The sequence below is a fragment of the Rhamphochromis longiceps genome, linkage group LG20 (genome assembly GCF_057381845.1).
Source record: "Rhamphochromis longiceps isolate RC_006_pf linkage group LG20, R_longiceps_female_GT1.1, whole genome shotgun sequence".
Taxonomy (NCBI): domain Eukaryota; kingdom Metazoa; phylum Chordata; class Actinopteri; order Cichliformes; family Cichlidae; genus Rhamphochromis; species Rhamphochromis longiceps.
Genome location: NC_140576.1, coordinates 6,864,763 through 6,881,969, shown reverse-complemented (window position 1 = coordinate 6,881,969; position 17,207 = coordinate 6,864,763). Strand labels below are relative to the sequence as shown.

Below are 17,207 nucleotides of genomic sequence, written 5' to 3'. Positions count from 1 at the left end.
CTTCATCAGACGCTAGGTCATGCTCATGGACCGCATATGAGCGCTCGCCCACATGCCTCAGATTACCGGTGCCTTGATTCCCTGGGATTTAATCATGAAAGATAAAATCTACATCAAAAAAAAGAAAGCGAGTGAAATCTCATGGTGAGTATGATTGATGGTTGCTTTAAACGGAGGCGTCCAGGGCCAACTCTATTGTTTCTTTCTGACCAGCCATGCCATCCACCCCGCCACCTCCACCCCCACTCCTTCATGTGGATTAAGGCCTGCCGTTTATTTAACAGTTCATTTGAGCGAAGGGGCGACCAAGGTGAAGCCAGTGGGAGGCAAGAGGGGTTGGCAGGGTGTCTGTGCTGTGCCGTGGCAGGACGTCCCATGTGGGACAGTGCCAGGCTGCGCTGTGGGGAGACGAGACAGGGCCTCCCCAGTGGACTAATGCCCTGTAATGAAGATTAAGACTCAGTCAAAGACCATACTGTTCAGCTGAGATTGGAGGGAAGGATGGAAGGATGAAAGGAGGGGGAGAGGGAAGGAAGTGAGGATAAAGGATAAAGTAGGGATAGAGAGGACAGAAACCCTGCTTTTCAGAATGTGTTTGAGGGTGGATTATCCTAATTTGCAGCAACAGGTACAGATACCATCAACTATAGAGAAAAACCAGCCCATAAAATGAGTTGTTTTAAGGAGCTGTAATGCCACATATTTCACTTCTCTTGTGTGTATTCTACATCAAGATGTCTGAACCACTTTGGAAAAGGGGTTTTGTCAACAATGCGTTAAATGACTTAAAATCAATTAGCAGTGATATAGTAATGTGTAATTAGAGTTTTAAAAAAAAAACCTTTAAACCCAAAAGATCTATTATTATCAACAATATCTGCTGAAGCAGTAAAAAGTTGCAAACAACCTGCATAAGATTATGGTTAAAACCATTTTTACCTCAACAATTTAATGCATTGAATCCAATAAAGAGATGCCACAGTTTTGACTGTGAAGTCAAAGACCACACTCTGTGAATACCAACACTAAAAAGTAAAAACCACTCCTGACAAGCTTTAAGCATTTCTAACATTAGACACTATTTATTACCATTTTACTTCCTCTTTGCTCTCCAAGAACATCCGGGGAAGATGTCTGTCAGTTAAAATGGTGTTTGTTCCACTTTCTCTCTCAGGTATTTAAGTGGTGAGGATGTGTACTTGTACTTGACAACTATGGTTACCTTAAAGAGAAAATGTATGCACTGCTAAAACAATAAGCTCCAAGTCTGCGGGGTTTTATAATATTCTTATTTAGGGATAACGTTTGTAGCAGGACAAGACAGGAAAAATACACTGATGCTTTATGAATCATAAAGTAAGTTTTACCTGCTTTACATAAAAGTGTGTTTTTCGATCCTTTGTGCAATCTTTGTGTTGATTTATTTGGATCCCCATTAGCTGTTACCAGCATTTTTGGGAGGGGTTAAAGATCCTGTGTTTTTTTTATCTTGAAGGCCCCATTTGCAAAATCCTCTTGGTTTTAGAGAAAGTTACTGATACATTTTTAGAACTACTTATTATTAAAAAAAAAAAAAACATTTTCTGGCCTATCTGGAGTTTAGATAGGCTTAAAACACACAAGCACACATATAGTATGCCAATATCTGTATGTGTATCTGGGGTTCTTTGTGGAAGTATCGAGATAGTTGACCAGAGCTGCTTCAACACATGACATGCTTCACTTACCACCCTGTGGCTAAAAGCTCCCCTAAGACCTGTTACACTGAGACACACTCCCTCTGTCTCCCGCCACGACCACATCCTTCACTTTTCTATTCCACTTCCACCTCCTCGTGCTCTTTTACTTTCCTCCTTTTCTCTTCTTTAATTTCTGATGAATTTTTAACATGTTTTGTCTACCTAAAATATTCCAGGGGGCAAAGTGATGCGTGGACACTGGGAAGGATGGACGGACGGGTGGGTGGGTGAAGAGAGAGGGGTATTTTTTTCACATGACCTTGTATTGACAGGGCCAGGCTCTTTCCCCCCACTCTCTGTCTCTCTTCTCCAGACGGGCCCTGTCTGTGACTGGGCTGGCAGTTCTTGCCTCTCTTGGGCATTCTGGCATTCCTCCCTGTCATGCCCCCCCATCCCCCTGCCTCCGGCTGTCTCTTGGTTTCTGTGTGTTTCCATCTTTATTGACACACACTCTCTTGCTTTAACTCCATCTCTTGCCAGTCTATCTATAGATATTGTGTTGCATCAACTGCTCACCGGCTCTCATTCTGTCTCCCTTTCTTTGGCATTCTCTTCGGGCTGATGGATGAAGCGTTGGGAAAAATAACAATAAATAGGAAAGTTATGCAAAGAGTCGGCGTGCTCTTTTCTAAATCAAGTAAACAACTATGATCAAAGCACAAAGTGCAGATGAATCTTTATCTCCCTCACTCGACAGGTGAAAGTATTTTTATAATATTTTATACTATTTTATATTATTTTTGACAAGCAGGACCACACAACTCTTTACTTTCACCCTCCCCCGTGCTTCTCAGTTTCTGTGGCAACACTATGTGGATCGTCATGTTTTTATCACCCGTGCTCGACCAGCCGACCCTCTGCATTCACTCTGTCTGCCTTAATGGACTCACTGCTCTTTTGACAGACAAGACTCTGTGTGTGTGTGTGTGTTTTATAGCAAATCACACAAGACAAGAATTCTGCATTAGGATTAAGAGAATCATGAGCATTAAAAGAAAATTCCACTTTCTGAAACGATGTATGAAAACCACCAAATTCGGGAAACAGACAAAAGTTGAATGCTACACACTGATGACTTACAGATCTGCAGATGTAGCCCAAGCTGTGATGAAATTGTGTGATGGTCCATTTAGGCTACTGTTTGAGGAAGGGGGCTTCTGGATTTGAGTGCTGATTTAAAGTTTGAAAAATAGGAAACAAAACAAGTGCAAAATGTTTTCAGGTTGATGATGGTTCTCTCGGCCTGTTTACTATTGTTTCTCATTATTCATAGGAGCTTATATAAAAACCTGACTAATATTACATGAAATGACAGTAAGGTGACAATAAGTTCAACCGTTCTAGAGGGAGGTTTCAGTCTTTTATACTTTTAGACTTGTGTTGAGAAGATTGCAGTCAGGGAATACGAGTGTCCTCGCAAGCATAGTAAAATTGAATGTGTGAGGTCAATATGTGTGAGGAAACTCATCTGACAGCCCCCGCAACTGTCAGAGTATCACCCTCCTTCTTTTGTTGGGTGACCCTAGAGAATGTGGTGGGAATGGCCACTGGGAGAGAGATTACGACGAGACAAAGACTGCGAGAGGGAATGAGTGAAGGATGGAGAGTGAAAGGCAGAAGAAAATAAAGTGAGGGATAGAGAGAGAGAAAGACAGAGGTCAGAGAGCCAGCTGATGTGAAAGTGCCTCCGATCACCTCGTGCTTCTCCTCCGCCCCCTCGCTCTGTCTCTCTCTATCTGTTCCACTCTTTCTTTCGTTCGTTCCCACTTGAATTCCTCTCCCAGCGCTTCACTCCGATGTGACGTTGGTTTTTGATTGACGATAACAACAGAGATGCGTCAGTCAAGGCCCACACACGCTGCACACACACACACACACACACACACATACACGCGCACACACACACACAAGTTAAAAGTGCCAATGGGAGTTAAAAGTGGCACTCGAGAGAGCAAATCCACACACACACACACACATGAGTACAGTAACACACAGCAGCAGCCTCTGAGTGAATGCTCCTCACAAGGCATAATGACAGCATTCTGCAGTAACCATAGTTGGGACAGTTCCCACAGACAAGACAGGCAGAGAAAGAGAAAGACCATTTCTTTCTGTCTTCACCTCTCCTCCTACTCCCCACCTCTTTTCCAACAACCCTGACTTTGTCTGGAGCATGTGACCCTCCACAAATCAACACTATTGGCTAACAAAGTCTGGACAAATGAATTTTCTACTGTCACCAGTGACTCCAGACATATTTAGTAAATGCCCCCCCCCCCCCCAAAAGAAAATACATAAAAAATAATAAAAAAATTTATAAAAAATTCTATCTCTGGGACTAAATTCTTATGCTTCTAAGACATTTTTAGCTTCACCCGAAGCATCATAAACTGCTCCTGCAGCATTATTGCTACGTAACTCATAAACCATCATTAAACAGCTCCGTTTGTAGAGACTGAGCTGAGTGTGCATTTTGGGCATTTGATAGACAGATAATGTACTTATCAACCTTTTACTTTTATACACAGTACAATATCAGGAGGCAAAGGTTATGAGCTAGAAGATCTTCTTGCAGCATTTGCTCACATACATGATTTCTCTGCTTATCTGCCTGTCTGTCTTTCTGTCTCATCTTTCCATAACCTCTACACAAACTATCTACGAGCTCAGAGTTGATTATCTCCTGGTTTCAGAACACTTTCTTCCTCTCATTGGACCAGACACAGTGCAGCATTTTGTGGTGTATATTTTAAAGGGGGGAAGGGGATGACAGTGGTGATGTGGTGGTGGTGGTGCTGGTGGGTGAGGGGGTGGGGGGCACGGAGCCAAGTGAAAACATGTCACTCAGGCCCCATTAAAACGTAACCCTGCCCAGCAGAAGAAAGAGACCCATATCATCATTAAGTCATCTCGGGGCGAAGCAAAAACCACAAATATTATTCCTGCAGCCCCCCCGAACACCTAACACACACACACACGCATGCTTACACACTCCTCCCTTTTCTTTCCTTTAGATGACAAGGAAGACGGGATGATTGGAGCTGTGCTGTGTTTGCACACTGCCTGAGAATGACAAGAAGATGTTTGGGAACTTCCTGATCCTGGAAAGGTTTATATATTTTTTGATAATTACAAAGTTCAAGCATAAGTGAGTGACTATCTATCTATCTATATAGAAGTTTTTCTCTCAGCCCACAAAAAATTACAACATTTCACAGAAAAGCAACACAAATTCATATTCATGAATTGATGACATGTGATTTACTTAAAATTACTGAATTATCCCAAAAAAAGACATGCAGTTATTCATTTTAGCTGTCCATTAGTGTATGCATACCTCACATCCTCTGAGTGTAACAGAGATGTTTTGTACAATCCAACTTTAGACCTGCACTACGCTTTGTGCTGATGCGTGTGTTTGTGTTTGAAGCACACATGCACAGAGCCTTCCCCTGAAACCAGGGGGTATTTGTGACGTTCAGCATTATGAAAAATGACTTGCCCCCGTGGCACACTGGGGTGGCAGTGATTATAATATCCAGATAATCATTTCAAACAAATTATCATAATTATCAATCAATCATGAGCCTATTTAAGCAGGCGGAGGCATGGGGGAGTGTGAGGCTGTTGGACGAGGGTAAACCATGGCCCGAAGCGCTGGATCACTTCTGTGACCCATGAGCCTCCCTCTGTCCACATAATAGCCCTCATACATTTAGGGTCATTTAGCTTGTGTATTTAGAGACTCAATTCCCCAGCTTGATATGGAGAAGAAAAAAAAGATACTCAGTGTGTGTGCACACACACCCATAGACTCAGAGCTGCAGCTGATCCCCATTTGGCTCCCTAGGCTTTCAACATGGAATGGGAAAAACCTACTAGGTCAAAGTTCATGTCAACCCATGTCATATTCCAATTTGCAAACTGCATTTACCCTGCAGATTAAATAAAGTCTGGTGCTTAAGTGTGAATAAAAGTATATATGAGGGTCCCTGCCGAGCACAGAATGAAGACATGTTTCACTATGAGGAATGCATCAATGCAATATTGATACATTAGGTGACTGTGCCCACCTATTGTCAGACAAAAAAGAGAGGAAGAGCGACAAGGAGAGTAACAGATTTAAGAGATCGTCTTAAACAGATATTTCCCTGTATCGTTTCACAGAAAATCCCCTGTGAAAAGCAGTGTGAATTGATTCAATCTCAGTGGTATTGAGAGGTGAATGAATGGGTCTTGGCGAGAGAGACAGAGAAATTGAGAGAGAAAGAGAGATAGAAAGAGAGAGAGATAGATAGTAGCCCTTCGGGGGAGATGATCGTCTTGGGAAAAAAGCAATCAGTGCTCATTGATTTTCTCTGCTGGTTGAATGGAGGGTGTCTATCTGGAAGTCATTATCTGCCATCTGATCTGCTGGAGTGTTTACACACGTCGGTGTGGACAGCAGCGCTCTTCTGAAGATGAGGATTAACACACACAGAGACCCACAGACAGACGAACACGCACACACTGCACAGACTGTGGTCTTTCCCCCTGCTCCGTATCTAACTACCACCCTTAAATCCAAGAAATCCAAAAAGAAACACAAGTCCTCCAATACCCTATTAATGTCCACACACACACACACACACACACATACACTTAAGTAAGTGTATGAGTGTGTGTGAAAGGGAATATACATAAGCAGGGCCTAGACAGCTAAACAGAGAGATAGTCCTGTTTTGTATAGCCAGACCAGACCAAGCCAAACAATCCCTGATCCTATCACCAATAGCCCCTGATAGCAATCTATAGCTACAACAACACCATCCTATGTGTCGAGAAAAAGAGATGGATAAAATGAATGGAAGAAGATGGAGAGAGTAAGCAAAGGAGGGATTCAGATAACAGACCTTTTTATTTGCCGTGTGTGTCTGTGGTGTAAAGATGCATGCATGGAAGCCAGTAAAAAACGTCATACATACAAACATCGACACTCACAGACACACACACACACACACACACACACACACACACACACACACACACACACACACACACACACACACACACACACACACACACACACACACACACACACACACACACAGCTATAAGGTCAGCACTGAGCAGCTTTTAGTAAGTGGAAGAAAGAAGCTGCAGTATTATCTTTGCTTCTATTTTATCCCCTGCCTTATCCCTGGCTCTAATGGTGCCTCCCTCTAGCCTTTACTCATCTTTGAGACTGACACATTAATATGAAATTTAACTGGAATGTTAGCACAAGGAAAGGACAAACTTAATTTATATTTCTATATAAGATTACAGTAGGGTTACTATTAAATCTCTTGCAATGTGAGAGAGCGTGTGCTGATTTAGATTTTTTCTTTTCTGATCTATTTGTGCTTTTATTTTTCTTGAAATTTCATTTATTTTGTTAATCTAATTTTTATTTGCTGCATAGTTTTCTACAAAAAAGAAAGTCATATATTACTATGCAAAATTACCATAAAATTACACGATCCAAAGAACCAAAAGTGAGTCATATTCTCATCTTATTCTTTAAGTCATACACTTCTGCCCATTTTGTGCAGGGGCTGGTAACCTGCCAATACAAAATAATCTGAAATCGTTAACGGTAACGCAATAATACACACAGTGGCAGTATGTAGATATGCATTACTATATATAACATATACATATATATACATATATACATATAGATAGATAGATAGATAGATAGATAGATAGATAGATAGATAGATAGATAGATAGATAGATAGATAGATAGATAGATAGATAGATAGATAGATAGATAGATATACATAACTACAACTCTGTTCGCTGGAATGTGGCGCAGTGTAACAAATGAGAACTAATAACCCGCAGTTATGCAAACACATTTCTCTGCAATGAACTAGTTTATTCACAAGTTACGACTAAATTAAAATTCTGCCTTAATCAAGCATAGCAATGGTAATGACACAGTAGAGGCAGAAGAAGCTGGTGTTTGTGTGTGCGTGCATGCGTGCGTGCCCTCTGTTTGTGTGTGACTGCATGCAGATGAATGAGTCATGTCATAAGGAATGGCTCATGCATAATTTCATTCATATTCATAACAGGCATGTGGTCTGCCACCGCCCGATGAGGGCCCACCGCAACTCACACACTGCATAATGAGATGTGGCCAGTGTGTTTTTGTGCGTGTGTCTGTTGGTCTTTTTTTATTAACCATAGGTAGGAATGTTGTAAGCCTGTGTTCTGTCATCTGTGTGAGCCTCAGTGTATACACATTAAAACTCTATGCTCCTATCACTGCATGTATGCAAACGCCTAAGCATGTGAGTGTGTGTGTGCCTGCTGAATGCTGACTGGAGTGCATGGGTCACTCTTATGTGGAAGGTGGTTGGTAGTTTATAAAACCAAGTAGGTTTTTCCACATTGTACGAACATGTGGGGAAGACGGAACAGCCCAAACCACTTGCGGTCAACTCTTAAAATAAGCTCATTGACTAATGTAGGATTTCAAATCAACCAAGCAGTCAGTGATTTACATGCCTGCCTGTTTATAGATGCCACAGCAACAGGACCCTTGACCTGAAATGCAAATGAGTACACTTATTTCATATTTCTTTTCTAAGAGCCATAATTATAAACTGCACTAAAAAGACTTGAAGTAAATTTTGCCATGCAGATGTTCAGTCCTCTTCCACAATTACTTATTCAAAGGTAGTCAGATTTTTATATTAAAAAAGCAGCCTACTCATATTTGACCATTTTGTCATGTAAGATAACACAAAGGTAAAAATATAATAAATGTTGCAGCAATGCCATCTCAAAGATCTGAGAGCTACTATAACACAAGTTCAAGCAATCTAAAGGCAAAAAAAAAATTCAGCTCTCAGTGGGTTTTGCTTGTTTTGGTGGGATACTGTAAATATATATTGCTAAACAATATAACTTACTGCTGTTGGTTTTTCAATAACTGATTCCGACTACTCGGTCACTGACTTGAGTTGGCTATGCCTGCAATGGCTTTAGTATTTCTCAGAAAGAGCGTGCCCTCTCCAGAAGCCATTGTTCTTTCATGGACCATTAGATGGACATGAACTCTCTTGCTGTTCTTTGTTGACCTAGTGACACTGGTCATAAAATCAAACTGCCCAGCCTCTTCAATAAATTTATCACCTCATAAAGTGGTCACTGACTGGTCAATGAGACGTATCGGTCATAGTGTGTTTGTGTGTGTGTCTGTGTGTGTGCGCGTCAGTCTTTTTTATCTGAGTGAAGAGAGGGTTTCTTAGAATGCAGATCACTGTTGTTCAGTCTTCAGTGATAATAAAGGCTTTAGGCACTTAAACGCTAGCCAATGAATGCAGTTGCAGTGCACTACATAGACGGACATTACTGATGGGCAACATGCTTTAAAAAAATTGCTAGTGGAGGTTCTTGCAATAAAATATAAGCTCACATGACCTCACACAGAGGCCAGTGATTTTTTTTAGATCCCACAAACACAGTCAAATGTGGAATAGAAGACCCACTTTTCTGTGACTGCTACAAAATGCCAGTTTATTACTTCATCCTCCAAGAAATCTGATAGTTTTGATTAATTGGTAAAAACCAGCAAAATAGTTATTCAGGGAGTGATCCGGGTTGCACAGCAGTATAACGATTTATAACTATCCTACCTTTTTGATGCAGCTATCAGGGGAGTCATCCTCATGGTCATTCATCATCTGCAAAGCAAACACAAAAACATATATAATATACATATCTTTTCAGTGTGCCAGACAAGTTTTGATTTTGATTGAGAGTCAAATACATTTGTCAAAGCATTAAAAGAAAACATCAATTCCAGCACTTCAAATAAGGTTTGACCGTCGGTGCTTGATGACAAAAGCACGGGGTGTTCGCAGTTCATCACACACATACACCCTCTGGGCTACAAATGTGACCAGAGGGATATAATAATGGACTAAGAGGTCACAAAAACACACACAGAAGCAAACATAACACTGCACACATTCTGATGAATGAATACCCCGTATTTGACGTTAATTCTCCGCTTCAGCATTGCAGGAAATTTCACTGAGAATATCTATGTGTGTGTGTATGTGTGTCAGTGTGTGTGTGTATAATTAAGCCTTCAAGCAATATTTACTGGGGGCAGATGGGTGGTAGAATGCTCCCAGTGTCTGCTAGAGGAAATGAAGGAAGTGGGGGAATGATGAAGAGATCGGGCTACTCTGCTGCAGTGAGAGGGCATTTCACATAGAATGGTAACCCAGAGTCTCTCTAAGTTTGCCTGTCTTTTTCTCTCCCTCTCTGAAGCCCATTGATGGTAAATGAGGATCAAAGAAGAAATGCAGACTGTTTTCAGAGCAGTTTGGGGTGGAGTTGAGGATCAGCATAGTACTTTACTGAGTTTAGGTCAAATTAGGCCTATAAAACTTCCCCAAGTGCAGACTTAAAGCATATCTGAACCTTCCTTTTCCTGCTCACTATCCTCCCCATCTGCCCTTTAACAGTATGCATGTTGTTTGGGCGTTGTGACAAGACTGGCTGCCCTTATATTAGAGCTGACATATTAAAGTTTGTATTTCCTTAACCAATGCGGCCCACCGTGATGGGAAAAGAGATATTTATCTGCTGTGGAATCTCCATGTAGACTGTGGAGCTATTCTTCAAATTCTGGCTCACAGCGATGTCTTTTATGCACCTTTCAATACAACGCTGTAATTCACAGGAAGTTATTATGAATTATGTGCATGAGATTTAGGTTATGCCCACTTGCTTGAACCTCAGGGAAAAAAAGAGCTTGTGAGTTTCTCCAACTGTTTATTCTTTAGTTAAGATTGAAAAAAAAGGAACTTTAGTACATAGTAGAGCAGAAAAGTTGACTCTTTCTTCTTCTTCCCTCCCTCCCCCTTGCTAAACAGTGAACCAGATGGCCCATATGCACACGGATGTACCTTAATCGATGGTTTTCTACATTAAGCTGTCTAGGGATGTGCTTCTAAGCCTCACCAAATGGTAGTAATTACACCACAGACACTTACAAAAGTGTTTTCAACCTACTTACTGTACACATCATCTAAACCTTTACAGACGCATCCTGTTCCTGTGAAATCCACTCCAAACAAAGCAACAGTAAACATGCTATCAAATTGAAGATTTTTCACTTGTAACTGTAGCTCCCTTGTTTTAAAAATGTGCACATAGAAACTGTGCTGCTAGATGAAAATATAAGTGTCCCTGCTGATTTGGTAACTTATGTCACAGGCATGCTAGCATAAGTTTGTGAAAAATGAACAAACTTTGCTGATCCTCCAATTTTGTGCGTTTTTTTAAATTTTCTTTTATTATAAAGCATTTCTTGTATATCAAATTTTATGTTCATTATTTCGGTTTAGTAAATTACAGGGACATATGGATGAAAAAAAGAAACCACGACAAAGTTTATTCTTGATGAAAAAAGCAGCCACAGATGCCAGCGTCATGATTTAAAGGAACAAGCGGTCACAAACCGGCACAAAATAAACAGACAATTTTTTAAAATTTTGTGGAACAAAAGCAGGCCTCGTCAGTTTTTTAACATGATTTCAACATGACTATTTATTAGAAAGAAAGATATCCGATTTCTACGTCTGCCCGGGAGGTAAAAAAGCAGTGCTCGTGAACTTTAAAAATTGGAATAGAGTGACAGTAAACTAGAGAAAGTGTGTAAGAGAGAGAGGCTGCAGTTTGGAGTGTGCTGTCCCATTTCTTGTAATACACCAAACCAGCTGCAACAGTTTACAAAACCAACAGCTTGGCTGGGTCATCTAAAATGCTACCAGGCGTTCAACAGCTATAGGACAATTTCTGGACTTTCCCTCTGCTCTGCTCAGCTACATGCCAAGTGTGTGTGTGTGTATCAAATTGTGCAAGAGTAACCTAAAACTCTAGAAGACATGCAAGCAGACATGAGTGGTTTTACTGATGCCTTAATGCCTTTCAGCTTTAGGTTGGGGGTCGGGACTGTGTGGGCACTCCTTCGTCCAAACCTCCCTTCTGAGTCCAGAAACACTGAGCTCATTGTCAGAAATATGGCCGACTAATTATAAAGCTTCCTTGCATTTTATTTCTATGCATTTGTAATGTAGATTGTCTATTGTGAAGCGACCCATTTTTTGGGGGAAGTTAAATATAAAGATTAGTGGTTAACAGGGTACTCTGTGATCTAAAGTTCACATAGACAGGTGGAGATGCTCTTTCAACATTGGCAAGTTGTGTGTACACACTGACTCACATAATACCCTCACACACTTACCAGACAAACACACGCTACGAATATTGTACCCTTGCAGCAGGACTCTGCCAAACAAATAAATAAGCTATTAATTAGGGAAGGAAAATGTGATTGGCCACTGACTGGCAGACCTATGATTTATTGCACGTGTCACCATTGCCTCAAAGTGACTTTACTCTTGGTTGAAGAGACAGGTCGAAATACAGACCGGCCTATGTTGAGGGATAGATTTTCCACTACACACAGAGAGAGGTAAAATTGTCCATTTGTTCTGTATCTAGCCTGCTGAATGCTGACATGTCAATATGTCTTATGGAAAAGAGAAAACACTGAAGTGAGGGTAATTAGACAGAGTGTGTAAAATGTGTGTCTGGGCACACAAATGTCTCTCTCTGGCCCATATGACCTCAAACATAAACAAATCCAGTCGTGGCTTGATGAAAGTGCAGCCACCTGCAGAATCCTTCCACCGAGAGCTGTCCAGACCCTCATTAGGAATATGCGTAACTGTGTGTGTTTGTACATGTGACACTATGTGTCTGTGGCGTGTGCTTTCGACCTGGCTGTGAGGGAAAACCCCTCCATTATTAGTTTTTCATAGCATAACTTTTGTTATTGGACAGAGTCAGGAGTTTTTCAACGCCACCTTAGCACCATTCGTATTGACAGAACATGACGACCAAGTGGACAAAAGAAAACATGACCCTCAGTGAGTGGACCGCTTTATTGTTTTTACAAGCTCTGTCACAGTCTAAAACACATGACAGAGTAAAATCATTCTATTAAAAAAACAGCACAACAACCCCAAACAGGGTCTCTTTATAGAGCCCATAAAGGCACATATGTATGCTTTGCATGTACAGTCAGTCTTTTAAAGAATGAAACATACACTATTCTCATAGTCACAAAATTCACTGGTATGATATCAGAAAAGTACCCATGGTTCCCATGGTAGAGAAGGACCTCACAAAGCTTGCTCATCCATTGGAGTGAGCAGAAGAAGAGGGCCTCACTTGGAGGTTTGCATCGTAGGAAAATGTTAGCATTCTGTTGCCAAAAACAATTCTCCTCAACCCTGGATAATATGAGGCAATACAGTAACACGGCCCAATGGAGGGCTGAGGATGTCACAAAGCCACAAGTTTCCAAAAAGAACCAGCAGCAAACAAACCTCAGGGTTTTTTGAACCAGGGCCCTGACTGACAACCCATTGGCTGCAAGTGCCACACCAAGAAATCCACAAATTGAAAGTTTTGCTACGCATTTATTGGGATCTTTTGGAGCTTCTTGGCACATTGACAGAGTTTTGTTGTGGTGGCAATGCCCTGGTTATGTTATTGATCTTTTTGACGTACAGATGGAGAGGAAGCGGTCTTTCACTGTGGGTTGAGTTGAATAATATGCTGTTGAGAAAACATATTTTTTTCATTGAGCAAGAAATTTAAAAAAAGAAAGAAAGAAAAAAGAAAAGAACAAAAAAGTTGTTGGAGCCTTTAAAATCAGAACTAACCATCATGTCAAACACAATCTCTACAAATGTATCTAACTCTTCTGACTCCCACACAGTTGCACATTTGCTCGCAGCACTACAATCAATAAAATGTCACAACTGCCCCAAAAAAGAAAAGAAAAGAAAAAAACAAAAGAAGAAGTGATAAAAAGTCTCCTTTTGGGCTTTTTTTGTCTGTGGTCTCTTGCTATCATTTGGAATCCCTGATAATGAACCTTTTACACTTTCCTGCCAGAGACTGCTTAAGTAAGGATGCTTGTCTGACTGAGTCTGCTTTTTAGCATCAAGTCAGATAATGCCTGCTTGTTGTTCCAAGTCCTTTCTCTGGCGTGCTCTTTAAAAGGGGGTAAAATGTGGCTATTTCAGGACTTCCCAGAGATAGTGGCTTTGACAGTTGACCTAAAACAAGACCAGGGCTATGACTTCTTAAAAACATACCTCAACAATGAGGTTTCATACAAAGATTAAGTAGGTAAGTTTGAAGACCAAGGAAGGAGAAGAGGAAACAGGGCTGAAATTCACACTGCTAAATACCAGGAAACTGGGCGTCCATCAGATACAATATGATGCCTTTAATAAGTGGAAGACTTAAGGTGCTTTGGCCAAGGCAAACATCAGGGGCACTGCTGATAGGAAAGTTTCACTCTCTTTCTCCGTTCTTTCATTTTCTAGCCGCTATAAAAGATTAACCACTGATTACCTATTGTTACTTACACTTTCTGTTAAACTTAATGTGAGAAAACTACACACTTTATCAGTAAAAACGAAAAAAAGTAAAAACTAAAAAAGGATCAGGGAGATCAGACACTTATTGCATGGCGTTAAAGCTCTCTGTTACCCAATCCTACACCCAGATGGGTCAGGGTGCGGCCTGTGACGGAACTGAGAACTGTTGGTGAGATAGAGATTAGTGCACAAAGGTTAGATTTGGAAGGCAAACACTCAGAACTATTGTGTGACTCTGGAAAGTCACGGCTACTTGTCAAATACAAGCGGCTGATATTTACAGAACAAGCGTTGACCCCGTGTGTCCTGAGAGTCTTTGTGTGATTTATGAAGAAAATGGCATAGTGAAAATATACTGGCAGAGGTTTACACCGACCCCGGACAGGCTTGACTCATCATTCCAGTGTCTTGTATGATTCGCAGATCTTGCTTAGACATGCAGTCGAGATGCCACACTCAGTACGATTGAGCAGATCAAATATTTGCGTTCATACAATTGCAGAGTTTGAAGTCATTTCTTTGTAGGAAAGTGATGTTTCAAATTGAGGTTTGCACTTAGCAAACAGAAATTGGGAAAGAAGCTCACTTCATGAAAAAGAGGGCAAAAGGAATGCAAAGGGAGGTGGAGGGAGGAGGAAAGAGAGCTGGATTTTGTAAATTTATTAAAAGGGCCATATTTTCATGGGCGCCTTGTTCGACCATTCATCATCTGACGTCCAAGACCCCTTATCCTTTTAAGGCCTTTGATTCTGAACCTTATATCGACAGAACCATACAGATAAATTATCTGCTAGGCTTCCACTTTATTGATAGGTCATTTGGGCAGATGATCAGTAATAATCATAAGTGAATAAAGACGTGCCAATAGATCTTCTGCTAGCAGATGGTGTGACAGCCGCAAGGTTCAGACCCAATAAATAACCCTACCTTTTGGCCTAAGAGGATTGCCTACACAGCATCGGCAGCTGCTGTGACATGCCTTTCAGATAATGATATATTGCGTCTTCCCTATTCATTTTGATAAAGGTTGCAGTTTATCGACACGTGGCAGCAGGAAGAAAAATCATATTGCTTTATTTCTTATGATCTCCCATTCTTTCTGTGACACATATTGCCTCTTAGCAAGCACAAGGTTATGGGGTAAGATTTAGAGTCTTGACCTTGGGGCATATAAATTCAATCAAAGGTCATGCCACAGATACTTTTCATTTTAGCTGAGCAAAGTGCAAACACATCGAGTGCATATTTCAATGTTTACATCGATGCATGGCGTAAATCTGATATTGCTATTCAGCTCAGCAGTGTCACATGTTTCAGATCTTCATTTCCCCTTACAAACTGAATTTGTATATTTACGTATATCAGACCACACTGTCTGTCCCTCCGTCGAGTGCCAAGATGAATCCCTAATTCAAACCAGGAATTCCTTTTAGTAGGTAGAAAAGGGCACAGAAACACAGACAGGGAGATCTCTCATCACATCAAGGCTTTTCTGGACAGCAACCACTGAGATATTGTCATGTGATGACTGACAACTGGCGAGTAAATTGCATATAGTTTATCAGGGTCAGGCTAAATATTTACAACATAAGCATATTTCAGCATAAACAGCATGGGTTTGGTAGCTTTTCATTTCATTACTTTAAACCCAGTATATGTATGTAAAGAATAGGCTTGCTCAAACAAGGGGACTACATGTGGACAGATATTCAACAAAGTGCAAGACAGGAGAAAATGAGGAAAACAGAAAGACATTTTGAGCAAGTTTTTGCTTGAAAAAGTGTATATTACAAGTCTGTATATTGGCTTTCATATGTGCTGTGTATTTTAGTGAGGCATCCCCTTGAAAATGCTTAAGACAAGTAGGGGCTTTTTTAAGGGTTTCATGAGTTTATACCAAGGTCGAGTCCTACACACGATGATTATGATGATGCCCGAGAAGGCCACAGCTACGCCAAGTAACTTGCTGCTGAGATTTCTCTGGCAGATAAACAAACAAGGCTTGAACATGAATTTCCTGTTCAAGAGTATGAGAGTGTTTGTTTGTGCCCAGCATTGGAAATATGATGTTTGATCTGATGCACCAAACAGTGACAAATTATACACATACTAGAACCATTAGGCTACATAATTACAGTACTAACAGTAATCCAGGTCAATTATCAAGCACCTCCAGCAGTTTCGGTGCAATCTAGTGTGGGTATACACATTTGTGAGCCAGTCTTTACTCTGAGTAGTCATTTTGTAGTGGTCCTGGCCTCTGTGTTTACCAAGACATTTAGACTTAGGTCTTAGGTTATCAGTAGGACTAAAGTAAATGGTATAGGGCTTTGTTTTTATTGTGCTAATATACTTTTCAACAAACACACAATGAAATGACTAAGAAAAAGCTGCACATTGGTTAAGAATATCCTTTCTTTTACAGAAACAGATCCATCAAATGAATTAAAAAAAATGCTTTTTTAAGTGTGTAAGTTTTTACCGAATAAATTCAAACGCAATTATCCCTAACTGAAGCTTGTGCACAATATAAATACCAGCAATAATAATGGCAGCTTAATAGTTTTAATGGCTGCTATTAGCATCTGTGCTATTTTGAGTACGATGTGACGATAAAGCACAAAAAGCATTTGTGTATAACAAATGGACTGTAACTTAGAACGTTGTTTATCCTTGTGATTTCTTTTGGTGGCCAATCAGATTATTTACACGGTGGAAACATAAAGACTAGAGCACTTAAGCTAGTTGCTACTGCCAAAAGATACTGTCTGGAGATATTGGCTATAAATGACTTCTTTTACTATGGTGGCCAGAAATTTAGCATAGGGCTTATACAAAGAAAAAGAAAAGGTAACATACTTGATTGCCAAGTGCAAATAATGGTCTCAAAATCCTTTTCTTAGTTTCATATGTTTTTATTTCACCAGCAATTTAGTATCTGGCAATTGCATATGTTCTA

At 40.5% G+C, this 17,207-nt stretch overlaps 1 protein-coding gene across 1 annotated transcript in view; it reads right to left on the bottom strand.

Annotated features, from left to right (window-relative positions):
* The window catches only part of prdm16 (PR domain containing 16), a 177,089-nt gene that overhangs the window by 72,927 nt on the left and 86,955 nt on the right, over window positions 1–17,207 (bottom strand). Inside the window, 1 exon segment of the mRNA XM_085393453.1 lies at window positions 9,410–9,457. Within this exon segment, the coding sequence (XP_085249579.1) occupies window positions 9,410–9,457 (48 nt within the window).